The sequence below is a fragment of the Pagrus major genome, chromosome 15 (genome assembly GCF_040436345.1).
Source record: "Pagrus major chromosome 15, Pma_NU_1.0".
In the NCBI taxonomy this organism is placed as follows: Eukaryota; Metazoa; Chordata; class Actinopteri; order Spariformes; family Sparidae; genus Pagrus; species Pagrus major.
Genome location: NC_133229.1, coordinates 7721156 through 7740863, shown reverse-complemented (window position 1 = coordinate 7740863; position 19708 = coordinate 7721156). Strand labels below are relative to the sequence as shown.

The window sequence follows — 19708 nt, the reverse complement described above, 5'->3', positions numbered from 1 at the left end:
CAGCATGGTCTCCCACAGAAATGTCCTGTTTGCCGTTTTGAGAATGTGTAAATGCAGAAATGTAGCGTTGCTAAATTTAATATCGCCCTGGCTCCCGTAGGAGTCGAACCCGTCGATAAATCCTTAAAGGACACAGAAGACTGCGGACTCCAAACCATGACCACTGTGATTATTCTGTTATATGTGACAGAGGAGAGAACAAACCAGGCAGAGGGAGAAAGGCAATATAAGTAAATGAGAGAAAGGCAGACTTTCTGGCACGATAGATAGCATCATTTAGGGTTGTCATGGGGCCTTTTCTTTGGGGGGGGCAAGCATTGTCCCAGAACAGACCTACAGTCACAGAGCGACCTCCCACGACCTCAGCATCTAATCCAATCAAACAGCTCCATAAATGGGAGCATATAGATCACTCCGGCCAATCGTGTTATAGCGTGCTAATGGGATTATGGGGGTTTTAGTGTGCGGATTCCACCCCAGAGCTTTCATTTTACTACTTACACACGTAGCATTGTATTCATATTGTCAGAGCTGTCCTGCCCCGTCTTGCATTCCAGCTTCTCATGCCTGTCTCCATCTCTCCGTGTCTCTGTCTGTCTCCCTTTCCTCACACCTACTGTACTGAAGCCTCTGGCGCTCAAACAATGCTGTCCTCGCATAGCAATCTGTTATCATTTCTTATTGTTACCCGGGAGCAGACACACACGGAAAAGACATACTGCACTTCCTCCATATGTCCGGAGGGAAAGTATTAAGAGTATGCAGTACAGTGTGTGTGTGTGTGTGTGTGTGTGTGTGTGTGTGTGTGTGTGGAAGGTGAGGAGAAGGTGAGAGGACTAATTAGTTATCAGATAGAGTGCATGGCCAGGTAGACCAAAAGCATTCCTCTCGCATGGAGCCGCCTTGATAAGAGGCACCAATATAGCCCGGGTGCCAGACTGACTCAGCTTTCAACTCTGCACTCGGGCTGTTTTGCCAAGAGAACAACAAAGGAGCTGGAGGGAGAACAACTATTCTGGCTCCCATGCTCGCTTGGTGAGGAGACATGAAGCACGGTTTGATGTTTGGGATATGATCCTGCAAAATGTGGCAGGCTGACAGGACAGATAGATAGTTGTTGTTTAATTGCCTAAATTGCCTGCTAACTGTGTGGCACCGGATATCTCGGTGAGAGCAGATGTTATGCAGATTTGATGAGGAAATAAAACCCCCGAAAAACCTCAGATGATAAAATTAGAAAGTGCCATTAGACGGAATATTTATGTTCTCTTTGAACACAAGCCAGCGATGTGTGTGTTTTTTTGTTTTTGCACATCTGTACATGCACGTCGCATTTTTGTGAGTGAGAATAACAACCTGATAACAACAGCCGTTGTTGTCTGTGCTGTTGAAATGTGACGCAGATAATGGGATTGCTTATCTGTTTGTATAAGGAATGTAAGTGCTCATTTTATGGTCATGTCATGTTAAAGGAGACCTATTATGATTTTTTGTGTTTTTCTTTCCTTCAGTGTGTTATACATGTTCTTGTGCATGTAAAAGGGCTTGAAAGTTAAAAAGGCCAAAGTCCACACCAACAGGAGCTCCTTTCTCCCACAGAAAACACTGCTCCTGAAACGCCTCGTCAGTACTCCTGCCTTTAATTCCGCGACTTTGTGACATCACACTACGTCACAGAGTCACACATTTGCATAATTTATTCCTAGCGACTAGTTTAGCATATAGGAATTCAGTTCAGTGGCTCTGTTGTTCAGACAGAGGGGGAAGCACTGGACAGTATGAGACAACTGATGTTTTTTATTAGCATCAGAGCATGTAAACCTATTCTAGTAGTAACCCAAAATAAGATAATGAACCTGAAAATGAGCATAATATGTCTCACACCTATCCTCTAATGGGGTGAGAGTGTAAAGATGAGACAAGACCCAACAAGTTACAGCCGACTGCCAAACTACAGCTCCATAGGATCGTGCAAGTCCCATGAACTACTGAACCATGCATGTTCAAGCAAAAGGGATCATCATATTTTGTTCAACACTCGCCTTGGATTCGATATGTTCAAACAACAATAAAGCAAACGAGCAAATTCCATTTTTAATTGTGGTGTATTTGCAGTTGCCTGCGGAGCGCTGTTTTAATTTCTTCGGCACCATAAAGGCACAACCACCCATTCATTAGATAGATTGCACAACACAACCACTGTGGTGTGTTTTTGCTCCCCTCTTTTGTGTCTCAGCTGAAACAATGTGTGCGCAATGTTCATTCTGAGGGAAGTTCTGGAGAGGTTGACCCGATGGGGACACTGTGAGCCTGATCTCATTTTATTACCCCATGGGGTTTTTATAAGTGTGGATACTTGTTGTGTGCTTCATGGGAATGCGTGCTGTGGCGTACATCATGATTAAATAAGCAGAAGTCATCAAAGAGTGCAGTTGTGTGAGTAGTTTTATAGATTGTGGTGGCTTCATCTTTTCTATGGGCGACCATAAGTACTCTGTTTACGTCTGTCCAAGCTATGGGAGCCCTTCTTGCGTGTGTGTGTGTTTCAAGACAGGAGCCTCTCTGGCAGCGCCCTATAGTTTCCCTGTGTGTGTGTGTGTGTGTGTGTGTGTGTGTGTGTGTGTGTGTGTGTGTGTGTGTGTGTGTGTGTGGACGAGGGGCAAAGCCTTTCAGTATGAGGTTAGCTCACCATTTAAACGTCAGACAAAAGACTCTGCTAATTAAAACTATGGCTACTTGTGTTTCACTCACTCTCCCTCCCTCCTCCCCTCTCTCACTCGCTTACTTTCCACACACATGCACATTTCAAAGGCCTAATTTGTACCCACCGTTAAACGCTGGACACACACACACACACACACACACACACACACACACACACACACACACAGCCCAATACTAAAAGATAATTTCCTTTGTGCCGCAGCGCCTTAATGAATCCACCCGACTGGATCAGCGAGGACCCCTCATTGGTCACTGCCCCGCTGCCCGTTTGTTCGGGCTGGCAGCGAGGTTGGCACTTCACGCCAGAGCGTGGTCAAGGCACAGAGAACAAATTATAGCATGAGTGAACAGTGAAGAATACAGCCACTATAAAATAACCACTGCATTGTGAGTGGAGCTCTCCATGTAGTACCACACCTCAGGGTTTTGGCAGAGAGAAAACAGTCAGCCTCAGCTTTCTGTTCTGCTCCGATGAGTGTGGTAAAAGATGGAGCGACACTGAATAGGCTGTGAATTCTGCTGGTTGAAAAGCACGCTTTAAACACTGGAAATCAAACATTAACACAGGAAATTGTTGTTAATATTGCTTCCAAAAAAGGGTACTTTTTAAAGCCAGACCAAACAAACCAAACCAAGCCATCCTCAAGGAAAAGTTTATGTGTAACTAATTCCTGCTTGTTGTCTCCACAGAGATCTGAGCGAGAACTTCATCCAGTCCATCCCCAGAAAAGCCTTCAGAGGAGCTACAGACATCAAAAACCTGTGAGTACTTCATGCTTTCCAGTAAGGGTGGATCAACTAAGGCCTGTTTTCATTATTGATTAAAGCTACTGTAAACCTTGTCATCATTTTTCATGACAGGACCGCCTCTTTATGGAGCTCTCTGTCCTGATTGGATAAAGTGGGCAGGGATAAAAGAACAAAAAATTGCACCGTTACAGCAGCTTTAATGACTGGTCTATATAATGCCAGCAAATAGTAAAAAAAAGTTCCCAGAGCTCATGATGGTGTCTTTAAGCGTGTTTTTTGTCTTACAGTCCAAACCCCAAAGGTATTTAGTGTATTATCATAGAAATAAGAGCTGTGCGATTAATCAAAATCTTATCAAAATCATAATATGGCCAAGTGCAATATCCAAATCGAGAGTCGAGAAAATATGTGTAAAACATCATTATAATGAAGTAATGCAGTGCTGCAGAGATGCCCTGGCCTACAAATCTTGTTTTCCAGATGTAAGAAATCAAGTTTGTTTCAGTGAAAATGAAAATTCTCATGGAAATATGATAATTCCCACTAATCGTGAAGGTCATCGTGAATCCTCTCACAGTCATAATGTCTGTCAAAATAATCGCAATATAAAATATTTTTTATCATAATGTGCAGCCCTTATGGAAATCTAAGAAAATCAGAAAATATACCCATCATAAAAGCTTGAAATAGTGAATATTTGCTTTGACAAACATATTTAAATGATTTATCAATTACCAAAATAGTTTTTCTAACAGATTTTCTATCAAACATCTAATCAGTTGATTCATTGCTTTAGCTTTAGATGTCCAGGTAGATGATAACTTAGTGAAATCAGTGATGTTAAGTCAATGAAAGTTGACTAAAATCACATTTAAAGCTACTTTGAGTGAACAACAGAAGACTGTGCAACTTAAACATTTTGTACATATTGGTGTGTGTGCATGTTCAGTGGGTTCTACATCACTGCTGAGTAGACGAACTCTCACACAAGCGGCTCCCCAAAGATGGCTTGTAGCAACTGTGATTTACATCTTAACCAGATTAGATGCACGTTCACACACAAGATTTATGAGGTGCATCGATGCAGATAAACAATCACTAAAGTCCCTTCTTGCCACTCTGGGGTTACATGAGCTGAGATGACTAAACCAGTATCGATTTTCCATAGTCCATCAGTGTACTGCTTACTGTATTGATGATTACAACTACCCCGCAGGGAGACGGAGAGATTGTGTCTTGTGTAACAAAGCCTCTCCTCTCTCTCCTGTGTGCTCTGCAGGCAGCTGGATAAAAACCACATCAGCTGCATTGAGGATGGAGCCTTCAGAGCTCTGAGAGGCTTGGAAGTGCTGTAAGTATCTGAAGCGTTGCTGTTCGTCCAGCCCCACCCTGACTCATTCCATTAAAGCACTTAGTTAAATTAAGATATTGTTTTTTGCCCTACTAATAACCATAACTAATACACACATAGCACAGACCTTTAATTAGTACAGCCTCAGTTATTATGCCAAAATACCCCCAGTGGGCCTCATGAGGGGGCCTGCATCATGGAGACCAAGCTCCATTAACTCATTGTTCCACACAGTTGACAGCACCGTTCCCCTCCATCACATTAACACCCCCCTCCCAACCACTCCTCCACCCCCATCCCCACTCCATCCAGTCTGACAAGGCAGCTCCAACCATCTCGATCAAAAATCCCATTCAAGTGAGCATTCCCACCCCGGACGCATTGGTGACCACGTTATTCAGTTTCTTTTTTAAACATTCAATTAATCATCCCTTGTCAAAAATCATAATCACAGGCCTCCGTCAGAGCTCTCCACCTGAAACAATGTAGACTAACAGTGCGGGCCGGCCGGGGGACAAAGGCACTTTGACAGCCTTGTTATTTTTATGGTGAAAGACTGTGTTGTGCATGTGTGTGTTTGTGGGGTATTTTCAGGGGGTGGGGAGACAAAAAAAGCCATTAAAGGCTGCTTTCATGGCGTGGATGGATTGCAGATGTAGTGATAGGGTTGTCATAATGGTGTAAGAGGGGACGGGGGGGCTGTTTTGATGGGGTCTGTATGTATAGGTTTTATGGGGGAGGAGGACAGGTCGTGTTAAAAGGGGGAGCAGGTTGAAATATGGTAAAGAGCTATTAGGCTGATTGAAATGACCTGATTCTCTCGCTGCAGCTGATGCCCAGGGTTCGAGGGAAGCGTGTGCGTGTGTGTGTATCTCTACAAGTTGAGGGCACTGATGATCATGCTTGTATGTGTGTATATTTGCATGCACGACTGTACACTTGCGTGGGAGGTGCGAGGGCTTCCCATCTGTGTGGAATGAGGTGTTATAATCCCAGCGGGATGCCACAAAGAGAGGTGGAGAGAGAACTGCGAGAGCGAGGGGGGATGGATTTAAAAAGATGGAACGGAAGAGGACAACGGCAACTCTTTTTGAACTATTTATTTTTAAAAATGGCTCTTCTCGCCTACGCTGATGATGTGACTTTGTTCGCTCTTTTTCTTTTTCACAGAACGCTGAACAACAACAACATCAGCAGCATCCCCGTCTCCAGCTTCAACCACATGCCCAAACTACGAACCTTGTAAGTCACACCTATCCCGCCACGACGCTCTCTTTTCCCCTCTGGAAGTACTCTTTGAAATAAAACTAGATTCCACATGCACAGTAGAGAAAGTGCTGAAGTGATCTCAATGGGATGTCATTCCAGGCAGTGTTGGGAGGCGGCCATAGCCACAGAGCACCACAGAAGGGGTCTGAAGCGATGCCAGGGGCCATTATCCCCTCCATCTAAAGCACACACAACAACAACTGGCCCAGATAGACGCAAATAGCCCCAGAGGCCTATTGTGTATTGTGCATTGTACGTGATTACTAAATCTGAAATTATGTACAAATTAAAACAATTATGCCTGCTGAAACTCTTGGAGCTGTGACTCCTCGTGGCCACACTTGGGCTTCCTCACTCCCAGTGGGGTTTCATTATATAGCTTTTCTGGTTGTGTGTGCACTACGTGTCTGTGCACATGGGTTCACAAGTTAGCATACGTGCTCCAGAGGTCCACCGCACCACAGCACAGAGTTATTCTGGACAGGCACAGCATTCCAGGAATGCCGTGTTTGGAGTATTGGGTTTAGAAAAGTCCTCTTTAGTGTTGCTCCTTTTTAGAATGTGCCATTTACAATCATCCACGCAGCGTATCATTTAGTGCGTTTCGCCACAGTGATTGGATGTGATGAGTTCCGGGAAAAAATAGACACTTTTAGTGCTATTTGTGTCTTCAGCTGCTGGTGTTTAGAGGATCTTTGAATGCATCCATGTTGATTTCTTTTCTCTCTTTTTTAACAGCCGTCTCCACTCCAACAATCTGAACTGTGACTGTCACCTGGCCTGGTTGGCCCAGTGGCTCAGACAGAGGCCTACGATTGGTTTATTCACCCAGTGTACTTCCCCTTCTGAGCTCAGAGGACTCAATGTAGCAGAGGTGCAGAAACACGAGTTCAGCTGTTCAGGTAAGACTAAACTAGAAGACAGATACCACAAGAACATTTTATACTTGCTGTTTATTAGTCGTGTTCAGTAGCTTGTTTTAAAAAGGGTTGGAGTGGCAACATTTTTGTTCCACATCGTCCCCTTTGATCAAATCACTCCCCAAAAAAAAACTCCCCGTCCTTGCTGCAAGGTATCCTCCCGCCTCTCCCATTGTGTTTTTGTGTCAGCGTGTTCACCTGGCAGCCACCTGACAGCTCCTCTGCCCCCGGGCAACCCCACGGCTCTCCTCTGGCCGCTTTCATGTGTCTCCAGCTTTCAGGAGCTGGTAGTGGTGCCAGGAAAATGCCATGACACGTACATTAAACACACAGCCAGAGCAAAGGCTGCCCCCACTGACAGCAGCAGGAGGAGGAGGAGGAGGAGCGCTCTTCTCAGTCGTCAGGGACAAGGATTATTGTCGCTTAGATGAGAACTTTCTCCCTTGCTATGTGTGTGCGAGAGAGCATGTGCATGTGGGCGTGGCATGGCGTGCATTGGGGTTATCATATCAGGACAATGGAAAAACAGCATGAGAACCTCCACTCCCCACAAGGCCATCTCACTCTCAACACCAGCTGCGAGGGGTGTTTGCGTCTACGTTTGCGTGTGTTTGTCGATGTGTGTGTCTCTCTCTCCATGGGTTGTGATTTTTACGCAGCCATACGGCGTGACAGCACAGATCATTAACTATTCATTGCCCAGGGAAAGAGACTCAAAGCGTGGGAGTGTAACAATTCCAGTTACGAAAGGGGAGCAAGGGGGTGTCGGAGAAACTTCGGGGTCTGGAAGGATGCAGATACAGGAAGTTGTGTTTCCATCATGAGTTTCATCATGTAAGAATTTTAACAGGGTGTTCCTTGAAAAAAAGTCGCGGCAGATTGACACTGATTGGTTCTCCTAGAGTCTCAGTAACGAATAATCATTCGCACTTTTTGGGGCAAAACAAACAACAGGATGAAAACAGAATCTATTGCTATGTTCTTCTGCCTCCCTGTGCACAAATACACAGTCATGCATTCACGCAAACATGTGCGCACACACACACAAACACGTACTCCCTGTTTCCTCTTGAGTGGATGAGTGACCAGAAGTTGAACTCCCAGTGAAGGACTCATTAGGGACTGCTTCGCTGGCACACACACACATACACACACATATACTTCTTTTTAGTGTTCTCGATGTTCAGCGCTGTGTTTGTGCTTAGTTTGTGCTGTGACCAGGCCAGGCCACCTGCGGGGGATTTTGGGGCGGGGTGGCGCTGTGTTAGAAAGAAAAAAAGGGAGAGGCATGTTGTTGTTGTGTGAGGCAGGAGAAGGAAAATGGGGTATAGTGGTAAGGTTATTAGTCGGTGCAGCGCTCTCAGTCAGCATCATGACTCACTAACCGTCACTCCCAGTTTTCGGCTGGAAAGCATCTCGATATTGTAAATTTTTTGTCAGTAATGAGCGGAGTAACACATTTACTGCTTCACTTCGAGGAATAATATCACATTTTTCCAGGCAGTCCTAAATCTAGGGCTCATTATTTTCTGTTTTTAAAGAGCAATGATTTTTTTTTTGTACTTTGTATCTACACAAAAAATCCCAGTAAAAGAATAACATTTGCAGAGCAAACACTTTTACTTTACTTTTTACTTTTAATCACTTGCTTTTGCATGATTTCTGTTCATTTCTATTTTCTCTCAATTTCTTTCTTCACTTTTCTATGACCGGATGCAGCTCAGCTAAATTGATCATAATCCTCTGGCTCTAATTTAGATTAAAGTGACTTTACTTTGTCTGAAAGGCCTCCACAAAACATTTCCACCTGAACCCTCTGTGCTCCCCTTGATCACTTACGGGAGAGCTAACTAAAGGTTAGAAGCTGCTTCTGCCAATTTTAGGGTTATATGACAGAATATTAATGACTATTGTACTGAAATACTGCTCCCAAGGAATACAAAATGAAGTAAAAATATTATGCTTGAATGAGAAAGGACTAATAAATCGCTTGAAGGGTGGAATAAAATATGACTCCTGTAGTGGAGAACAGGGAAGAAGTGAGTGTATAAAGAGTGAAAACGGGTTGAATCCAACTGTTGTCCTGAAAGGGAAGTTGAGGAAAGAGACGAATGGGAAGAAGCCAGTGATAACATTTTGAAACGATGAGAGAAATGAGGTGGAGTGAGGTTAAATGTAAAGACTCACGAGCAAATGGACAGGAGGTAATGGGTTGCGTTGACAGTCATCGGCGGAGATATGGGAGTGGAGAGGCTGAAAATGAGGGCGCTAAAGAGGCGTGAGAGGGAGCAGAAAGAGCAACTGGATGAGTGGAGAGAGACAGAGAGGTGAAAGCGAATAAAAAGGGAAATGGAGTGGTAGAGACGGCGGACGGGAAGGAGATAATGGGGAAAACAGCAGTGGGAAGAGCAGGGGACGAGCGTACATCAAACAGCTTCAAGTATACCTGTCAGAGAGCTGTCATTGTTAAGGCCGCTCCAGCTGTGCTCTGCACTCTCCCTGATCCCAGGCCTGTCAAATATGCCATGTTAGATCAGAAGGGAGTTCTTCTGTGGCCTACACCTGATCCCAGATCTGTCAAAGCTCTGCCATCCCACATCACACGGCCTCACATCACGTGGGTTTGAGCGACTGAGGGAGTGTCGATTCAGGCTCTTGATGCTATTTGTTGTGTTTACATGATTACCAGATCTGTCAAAGCATCTCGGCCCCTTCAGGTTGATTATGATTGGTCAGATACATGAAACCTGACCTTAAACATTGCTCGCTGGCTAAATGGTCCCAGAGCTGGAGCCAGTAATTTCATGGTAAAGCACAATGTTTTGGGAGTTTTGAGAACTGTGCTGACTTTCACCATCACTCACTCTGTCTTTCCTCTCCGTGAATCTCTACCACACACATCCCCCTCACACACCCCACTTCACTCTCCCTCGCCAACATTTTCCACACAAGCTGAGCGATGGATAGGAAGTTGATCAAATATTCATGGATTGAAACTCGGATTAGTAATGCTGTGTAAATGAGGCCATTTAAAAGTCTGTTTTATTCATTTTATCTGGGTTAGGCTTGTACATCTAGTACACACACACACACACACACACACACACACACACACACACACACAAAACACCCCGTACCGGCAGTGCGAGCACCCGCTCTCCACCATATCTTTGACAGTGCCGCAGCTATTTGAACAGGTATCTAGAGACAGCGTGATGGGTTGTGTGCTCTGTATGCAAATTGAAAAAGTTGAAGTGTCTCAGAACAAATGGAAGTGAAGAGGTGGGGGGTGTAAAGCTGAATGTGCAGAATGGCATCAATTCCACCCAGAGAACGCAGACTCAGGAGGAAAATTTGTGGCAAGATCAATGGATGTTATTGGGAGGCCTTCAATCGGCACTCCGGCTCTATTATTCATGTCTTTTCTTCTCCTCTCAATGTACTGTGGCACTCCTTTGATAGATAACCTAGTTTCTTGCCCATTGATTCTCAAGGATGTACGCCTTTACGATGAAGTCAAGAGTAGTGTGTTTCATTTCTTTTTTTTCTCAATGTCAAAACATCCCTGGGAATGTGTGTTCATTTGCATTCCAGTTTATAAAGCACAAAGGGGCTTGATGTCGTGAACAGCAGCGGATGAGTTTTGAGCTCCACATGAGTGCGAGAGCTGCTCCATGTCAGCGCACAAATCCTCCGGCAAACAATCTCTGCCTGTAATCCTGCTCGGAGTCGTGCTGCTCTCATCGAAAGCCAACCAAATCCACCTGTGCTCACACACCTGTAGGAGCTCTCCTCTCATCAGAGTTTCCTCCCGTTTCACCTCTCGTGTTTCTTCCTCTGCTACTTTTCTCCTCAGGTCACCAGGAGTCTAACAATCTGCAGCCCTGCAGCATCGGCGGAGGCTCCTGCCCTGCCATGTGCACCTGCAGTAACAACATTGTGGACTGTAGAGGGAAAGGTCTCACCGCCATCCCAGCCAACCTGCCAGACAGCATGGCTGAGATGTAAGCACCTTGTTTAATGTCTTTTTTCCTCTAAAGGGAGTATGGTACTTGACTTCTTGAGCCACAGAACCAACATGCTTTAATGCATTCATAAATACTGCAATGCTATACAGTATGTGTCCATGTTTAAGTTGCATGACGTGGAGAAAATGGGTAATCCGTTGCTCAGATTGCTCAGATAATTTCCAGCTTATGACAGCTTTAACTGTGAAGCAGCTGTTGGTACATTATGAGCATGAGCATGTGCATAAGTGAGACTGCAAGACTATGGTGACCCTCTCGGGTGGTAGATAATACATGTTAAAGTGACCTCTAGGCTGCCCTTCCAGTTTCCTTTCTGTGCACTGGTGCCCCACCACATACAGCTGGTGCCCTTTTTATATTTTTGCCCCTGACCCTTGAACATCCTCCTGAGTCCGCCACTGGTGATTTTCCAGAGTTATTCCAGTTGTTTCCCTGTTACCTGGAGATAGCTACCAGGGAAAACAATGCCTCTTCCTGTTTTCATTGCACAATCCCAGAAAACTTCCTTTGTCTCCTCCTCCTCCGTAATTCGTCCTCAGTTTTTTGCAGGAAAAATCAGGTCGAATAGCACAGTGAAAGCGAGATTTATAGGGAAAAATATAAACCTAATGTTATCTCCCAAGAAGATAATTGTCAGATAGAGATTGCAAATAACCTTGGTTATTGAACTGTTTTTTGTCTTATTTTCACCAATCATCATTTATTTAATGCTATCCATTACATCTACAGCTCTTTGTAGGTCTGATTGTGATGACAGTTTAGATTCTTCTGCACATTGCAACTCGAGCAGCAGACGTACAGGATGGACATGATGTTCTTGCTTGCTTTTCTAACCCTGCATCACCCGGCGGGGAGACGTCCATCCATTTGCTGACAGACAGACACACACGCAGACTTCGAGCAGACTTCAGACTGAGACTGCATGCTCTTATCGGCTCAGATGGCTGTGAACCGCATGCGAGCGCTTTGCTAACATCCCTCCCTCAGTTTATCAGTCCTCCGACATCTGTCTGGGCATTAACTGTTTACGGCCCACATGCTATCAGCCCACTGTAATTCCCGGGAATGCGTGGCTAGACTTTTCAAGGTAGTGCTTTTACTCTCTTTATCAGCGGTTTAATGCCCCTGGCAAGAAGTCTGCATGACACGGTACGTCCACACAGTGATTTATGCACGGTGAGAAAAAGGGAGGATGAAGGGAGAGAGCCAGCGGTCGCGTTGCATGTTCTTCCAAGGAGCATGTGTGTAGTCAGGAGGACACAGCAAGTTTCTAGGTCTCCTCCCCCCCATGGGGTCTGTTTATAAATACCCAGCTACCATGGAAGTCACAGATCCCATGTTCCCCAACAACCCTGACCCATTTCTAGTGCAGTGGTGTGCTCAATTTCCTAATTTGGACATGCAGTTCACACTTCTGTGCGCTCTTGTCTAATTGAATGACCACCCACGAAATATGGAGATATTTCAGATCATTTAGAAGTCTTCACACATCCTTCGTATTGACTTTAAAGATGAAAATAATTCAGCCTGAATCATGCATTTTGCTGTGTTTTATGGCTTGGAGACCTCTTCAGCATGCCCTTTAGTTGTAATGTTCCACAAGTGGAGAACCTCTTAGAGACCGATGTGATCTATGAGCCCAATAACCAGCAAGCAGCACTAATAGGAGAACGGGGAGACGGCTGAAAGATAGCTCCACCGTGAACTGGTTTTATAGACAGCAGATTCTCTCTGCACAGCTGATGAGTAAAGACATTTTAAAAGTTTCCCTGCCCTTCACATCTAATTGGTGCTTAACCGTGGCCCGCTAATAAACTCTACTATGTTCTGATTCATCTTTTACAAGACCAGGGTGAAACGCTGGCTTACATCATGCGCATTCCTCCTGTCCTGCCCTCCAGAGCCGTACCATACGGGTTATATTCCCACAACGCTCTTTCCTTCACTCTTTCTCCTCCTCTCTTGATTTTGTTTCCTCCTCCACACTTCTTCTCCATCTTCTCTTCTCTCCCTCTTCCCCGGCTCGCCAAATCACCACAGGCGGGTTCGAGCAGGCAGATCGACGGTGAATGGATAAAAAAAAAAAAAAAAAAGCGAACGGGGGGATTCCGCTCAGTAATTTGGTGCAGCAGGTTTGATCTGTGCTTGAAGTTCATTATAAAATCAGTTTCAATTACAGCAAGGCGGGCTGCTGGGTATCAAGGCCAGCCTAATGCCTTGTTAATGAGGCACTCGGAAACTCACATACACACACAAACACACACATGCTGCTCTCATTATGTACAAATCGGAGACCTGCAACCTCCCCTGCCCTGCTCTCCGCTAATGAATGCCAGTGTTGTGTTTATGGCTGTGGGGATGTGAGCTGGTTTCTGTACTCCTCTCTTGTGAGACCAGGCCCAGTTAGCCTAAACACCACCACAACAGATTATTATGCACCATAGTCTCTGTCTGCAATGACTGAACTCTGCCATAAAAATCCCCCCCCCCACCTCCTCCTCCTCCTACTTGCGCCTTTCATCCGCTGCTGCGGTCCTGCCATCCATTTCTGACTCACGCACACACTGGGTGAATACCCAAAGGCGTAATGTGTTTCCCCTTAATGAAAACCATGCTCAGACCCTAATGAAAAGGATGAAGAGCATTGATTGGGCTGACACAAACACCAGCTCAGAGACACACACAGACAGACACACATACAAATGTTCAGTCTGATAAATTGGATGGGAACCATTGATTGTCCGTCTGAAGGCAACTCTTGAGAGATTGTTTCTTTTTTCGGCACTGATTGGACAGAGCAGTGCCTTTGTTGATTGGGGGGATTAAGTCGCTTGTGCACATATCGATCAGCGAGGAGCGACAATGCGAAGGCTAAATAGTTGTCAGACGGTATTGTGTTGCTCTTGTCTGGCTCGGAGGATTTGTTATATGCCGACACTCGGGTAATATATCGATATTATATCATTATCGTGATATGAGATTTTATATGGTCTTAGATTTTGGATATCGTGATATGGCATAAGTGTTGTCTTTTCCTGGTTATAAATGTCCTGCTCTTTTGAGAGATAAAATATGACAAAGTGCCTTCTAGGGTGCCCTTCCAGTGGACAAAACGTGGTGAAGTGCCTTTTAGGGTGGCCCTTTGAGGACGCACTGGTGCCCCCCACTGAATACAGCTGGGCTGTGCATCACAATACAGCATAAAAGTATTGCAATATTATTTTAAGGCCATGTTGCCCTGCCCTAGCTGACACACACTGAGGTACCACAGCATATAGGCAGGCACATACACAACCAACACTGAAACACATGCAAACAGCATGTACAGTGCCAGACTGGTTTGGACCAGTCAGACAGACTTGTTGATGAGAGAAGGCGCTAAAGCCACTTGGCCCACCACACTGCCGCATGGTGAGGGCAGAGGAACCACAGCGCTGTCACTCTGCTGTAAATCCACAGACACACTGGGGCAGGCAGACGAAAACAGACAGAGAGAGCATGTCCACCACAGGAATCTGTGGTCTGGAATCACTGCTATCCTAAGAATGTCAATTGCGCTCCTATATCGCTCCATAAACGTCGGCCGCTCCTTTGAAGGGGGAAAAGATGCTCAATTGAAAAATTTGGAAGCTCAAAACTGTTAAGTGTCTGTGGCTAATGTCTAACAAAACATTCACCCCCCCATGAATAGACACAAACCGAGCGATGCAGGAGGCCCAGAGGCATGCAGTAAATTTGAAATGTCTCTAATAGAATAATTAAGTCATGTGGAGACGATCCTGCGCCAACAAATCACATACTCAAGAGGGTGATGGTTAAATCAATCAACAGTGTTCTGGTTGAAGGAGTTTTTGCAGCTTTTTAAAATATTTCTCATTTTCCTGTGGCGACAAATAGCATTTTAATCATCTTTAGATTCCGCGTGGAAGCCACTGGGCTACCACTCCTCTCACAGGCCCGTGCCTCCTGTCCCCCAGCCAGCTCCTCAGCATGGTAGGACAACCAGACAGGCCCACAGCTGGCTCCCTCCGGGCCCTGCTAAGCCTTGTTAAGGACAGTTTTAAAAGCTGTGAAGTGACCTGCAGATAAACAGCCCTCTGCCAGCTCCACCAGGGAATAAGTCTGGGACTGAGCTGGGTCCTAAGTAGCAGCCGGCCCCCGAAACACACAGACATGCATGCCCACACTAATGGGGTTTAGTGATGTCTGTTTCCCTCTCGACCATCTGAGACTGATTAGACTTTGCGACTGTTCTAACTAAATGACTCAGTGCGTGTTTGTCTGTATAATCATTTCATTCTTTTGACAGTGTTTCATGGTGAGATTTTTCTTGTCAACTCTGTGTCAGCGGCTCTTTAGGCTCACAGGAAAAAGTAAACTAAAAGAAGTAATATTTCACCAAAGGTTTCAGTGGACACTTTGCAGACGCCCGGAGGATGAAGACAAATTTCACAGGAACAAGTGAGATCATTATTGATTTCAGGATCTCATATAAGCGCTGGACACTGTAAATGTTACACCGAGAAGAAATATTACTTTTAGTCCAAGGCCGTAACACCCTCCCACAAAGTGAGACGGAGCCTTTTCCCCTCCAGCACTTTAGCATTCAGACTGTTTATTGGTTCTGAGAGTGTTATGACTCCAACATGCCTGGACCTATTACAGCTGGGGAACAGATCTCCGCTAATATAATCAGGCCAATCACCAAGGGTCAAAGGTAACAGGAGGATTACTCAGCTCTGTTGTCATGGAGAAGCCTATTGTTTGGTTAACTGATGCTATCTCCTCACCTCTTTTCTTTTCTCCTCTCCTCTTTTCTCCAGACGTCTGGAGCAGAATGGGATTAAGTCTGTTCCTCCCGGAGCCTTCTCTCCCTACAAGAAGCTGCGTAGGATGTAAGTACAGCAGTACACTTACCTCAGGGCTAAATAATACAGACAAGAACAAGAAGTCGAGGGCTGGAAAAAGAAGCGACAATTGGCACTTTTCCACTCCTAAGGAGCATGAAGTATTTATTTTGTCTGCGCCTGAAGAACATATTCTTGTTCTCAGGCTCGGGGTGGCATGGAAAGCAAGCACTCAGATGCTACATGAGCATAATAACAGTTCTCGTCTTTCATTGCCGCACACTGGTATTCCCCTGGCTAGTGCTGTGTCCAGTCTGTGTTGTGCCTGCGTCTGCAAACTGCGGCTGGGACGATGATGAGGCGACGGAGAGTGTGCTGGAATGAGGGCTGAGGCTTCGCTCTCTCGGGGAGTGAACAGTGACAGGCTGGTAGTTGAGACTGAGTGGTTTTTCACCCGTTGAACCAGCTGTACAGTCAGCCGGCCAGCACACAACCGGTCGGCCAAAACCATAACTCCAACACCACCGGGCCTGACCGACATAGCAGCAGCAGAAGGGAGACTGAGAAAACGGAAGGTCAGGGAGTTTCTCTGCCCTTCTCGAAGGATTCCTCACTGTTTTATCGTCCAACACAAGCGACAGTTTGAAGTTCACATGAGGTGAACACAGAGCAGACTGGAGCAGCTGCTGGCTCATTGTAACTCCAGGGAAATGTGAAGGGAAATTAATATTTATTTGTACAAAAATAAATAGAAAAAATGTTTGGGTTTTTGGAAAGTGTGAACCATGTGGAAAGGAAACCCTTAAAGTGAATGTTATGTTAGTCAGTTTTAAACACTGTGACAAAAAAGCAGTCATTACTTTTTATTGAATATGTTTCAAACTTTTGTGGTTTTCATAGAATATACAGAAATCAGAGTGGCAGGTTGACAGAATCGACAAATCTAAACATCAACAAACTGTCTCTAATTGTCTGTCGCTAAAGTGATTAACCACTATCTCCTTTTTAATACATTTTTCGACAAAACAACATGATAGTTGTTACAATACCTCATAACATTCAAAAGACATGTTCACTGTCCTGTTCACTTTTTTAACTGAAAACACAGACAGCATCCTATCGTACAAAACAACGTGAGTATAACAAAGTTAACCCAGTTCAAATTAGCTCCACCATGAGACACAACGGTGGACAACACAAAAAACAAGAAAGACAAGAAAAGACACAAAAGAAACAAAAGTGCCTTGAGTATACTAGTTCCATCTGAATCTAATAATTTATTATACTTCTTGCCAGTATACATGTTATTAGACATTCCCTTTATTAATGCCAGAAAAGAGCCCCAGACTCGTTTGGAAAAGAGCCCCAGACTCATTTGGAAAAGAGCCCCAGACTCATTTGGAAATACCTTCTCTCCCCATTCTCCCAGATTCTCTCACCCTAGACTTACAGGAAATTCAGATTTATTCTTACAAAATTAAATGCAAAACATATTTGCGTCACTTAATGTGCAAAAAAATGTGATTCTTGTAGATTTAGCCAGGTTAAAGGTGCAATATGTAAGTATTGGCATTCTATTGACAATTTTAGGTTTTTTTTATGTTTTCAACAAAAATTCGTACACATAGCACCTTTCGCAAGGTTTTGCAAAAAAGTAAAAAAAAAAATGTTTGCCTCATCTTAATTGCACAAAACTGAACTAATTTTTCACTAAATACTGTTTTTCTTCAAGTACAACAGAATTTTGTTACTTTTATTGTTAGTAAAATTGTTTTGACAAACAAAATAAAGGTTTTTCAATGGTTTTATATCCACAAACCAGATTTAATAGCAGATGAACACCTTTAACATGTGCAAACATTAACGAACTCTAACAAACTCCTGTTAACAGAAACTGCATTGAGCAGCTGCTGTCTCATTTTAGCACCCTGGACCTGAAGCTCATGGGAAATTCAAAATGATTTAATTGTGAACCTTGAAGAGTCAAGATTTCACATTTAGTTTAGTGAAACTCTAATAAAAATGTCTGAGCTTAACCCTCATCCAGACACAGTTTTAGAGGCCGTCACAGAACAAACACAAACCAGATTTAATGGCAGTGAGAATGTGTTGCTCTCCTCCATCTGGTCTTCCAAACAGACGTGACCTGCTACTGTTGCTGCTGCCAATCCTGCATTTAGCAACAACAATGCACGGCCGCATGTCTTTGCTGACCCTCGGTGCCTCTGTTGATTCAGCTGGCTGTGTGCCCTCACTGGCTCGACCCGGCCCGTCCTGTGTCCAACTATCTCGGTGCACACTGTGCGTAGACAGCATCGGAACATCATGATGAATATGGTTCCTCTCCCGGGTCAGACTCTGCAGATGTTCACATGTATGTTTTATATTTAGTGGTAGGTTTTTCTGGCATACTATGTATTGAAAGTATTTGATATTAAGGCAATGTTGGGTAAGTGAAAGTTATATATAGGCTTTTGTGTATTTGTTTGTTTATTTGTGGCATGTGCAGGTATGTGTGCAATGCCTCTCCTAACCCTGCATGTCTTCTCTCCCAGTAAATACCAACCACACACATTCTCTTTCACCTTGTCCCAGTTTGGATGACCTACACATGAACCACCCCTTAAGACAGGGATGCTTGCGGCAGCGCTCACACACCGACACATGCACAAACACACCAGTGTCTGAGTTTACAGACACACACCAGTGCACACGTTGGCTCCTTCGCCGCGTTTTCGTTTCCAGGAAACCTCGGTCCTTTGCAGGAAGACAAATGGGTACTTATTTAACTGTTACCCCCAAATGAGAAAATATCCCTCTTCTTCACCACATGATGATTTTCCTTCAAAGGTATCCAGTCGACTGGAGCTCAGTGCACATACTCCATTAAGTCTCTCTCTCCATCTGTCTTTCTCTCTTTCTGTCCCACTGTTCCTCATTTACGGTTGCATTTGCTCGCACAGACGCATAAACACATACACACACAGGCTTAGTGGTTATCCTGTGGGGAGAGGCCTGCGGATCCTATTAACAACGGCTATATTCAGAGGCAGTCTACTGTATTTCGCTTTGGATTTCAGCCCTGCACCCCATTTTTACTCACACACACACTCGCCATATTACAACACAGGGCCGTTTGATAGGCCACAAATAATACAAGTAAATGTTTTGATTGGCTGAGAAACTCCAGCCCGCTTCCATTTCATCAAATCCCTTCCTCCCATTAAACATGGGAGAGAGCTGGAACTCATCCCCGTCCAGCTCACACTGCATTTGGTGTAATGCCACCGCTCACCAGCGACGAGGGTGACACCCAGGTGGCAGTGGGGTCAAACTACATGGAAGGGACTTTTCCCCCCTAAAAATCTCCATTTCTTCTAATTATCTGGCTCTCTTCTTCACTGCAGAGACCTGAGCAACAACCAGATTTCAGAGATCGCTCCTGATGCCTTCCAGGGGCTGCGCTCTCTCAACTCCCTGTAAGTGGCTCCTGAGCCAAGTTTGTGCATAAATATCCACTCGGTTGTCATTTCCCGTGTCTAAAGCAAGTCTGTGTTGTGATCTCCCAGCGTGCTGTATGGAAATAAGATCACCGACCTGCCCAAGGGGGTGTTTGACGGCCTCTACGCCCTGCAACTGCTGTAAGAAGAACACACACACACTCTGCTGATACACTGCAGACATATACTGAATACCAGGCATCCTTTACTCCCACTCAGTGAAGGAGTCATAACCTTCAAATAAACTTTGTACCTGTGCATAGCTCTCTAGATGGAATGCATAATGAATGAATGTATAAAGAAACTTTGACAAGCTGCT

The 19708-nt window shown here is 44.7% G+C and overlaps 1 protein-coding gene across 2 annotated transcripts in view; it reads left to right on the top strand.

The window, feature by feature from the left end:
- Positions 1–19708, top strand: part of slit1a (slit homolog 1a (Drosophila)) — a 90493-nt gene that overhangs the window by 47845 nt on the left and 22940 nt on the right. For both annotated transcript variants that reach the window (XM_073481557.1, XM_073481556.1), the window contains exons 5-12: positions 3415–3486; positions 4754–4825; positions 5996–6067; positions 6833–6996; positions 10871–11018; positions 15866–15937; positions 19297–19368; positions 19459–19530. In XM_073481557.1, coding sequence (XP_073337658.1) covers positions 3415–3486; positions 4754–4825; positions 5996–6067; positions 6833–6996; positions 10871–11018; positions 15866–15937; positions 19297–19368; positions 19459–19530 — 744 coding nt within the window. The remainder of the gene's footprint in view (positions 1–3414; positions 3487–4753; positions 4826–5995; positions 6068–6832; positions 6997–10870; positions 11019–15865; positions 15938–19296; positions 19369–19458; positions 19531–19708) is intronic.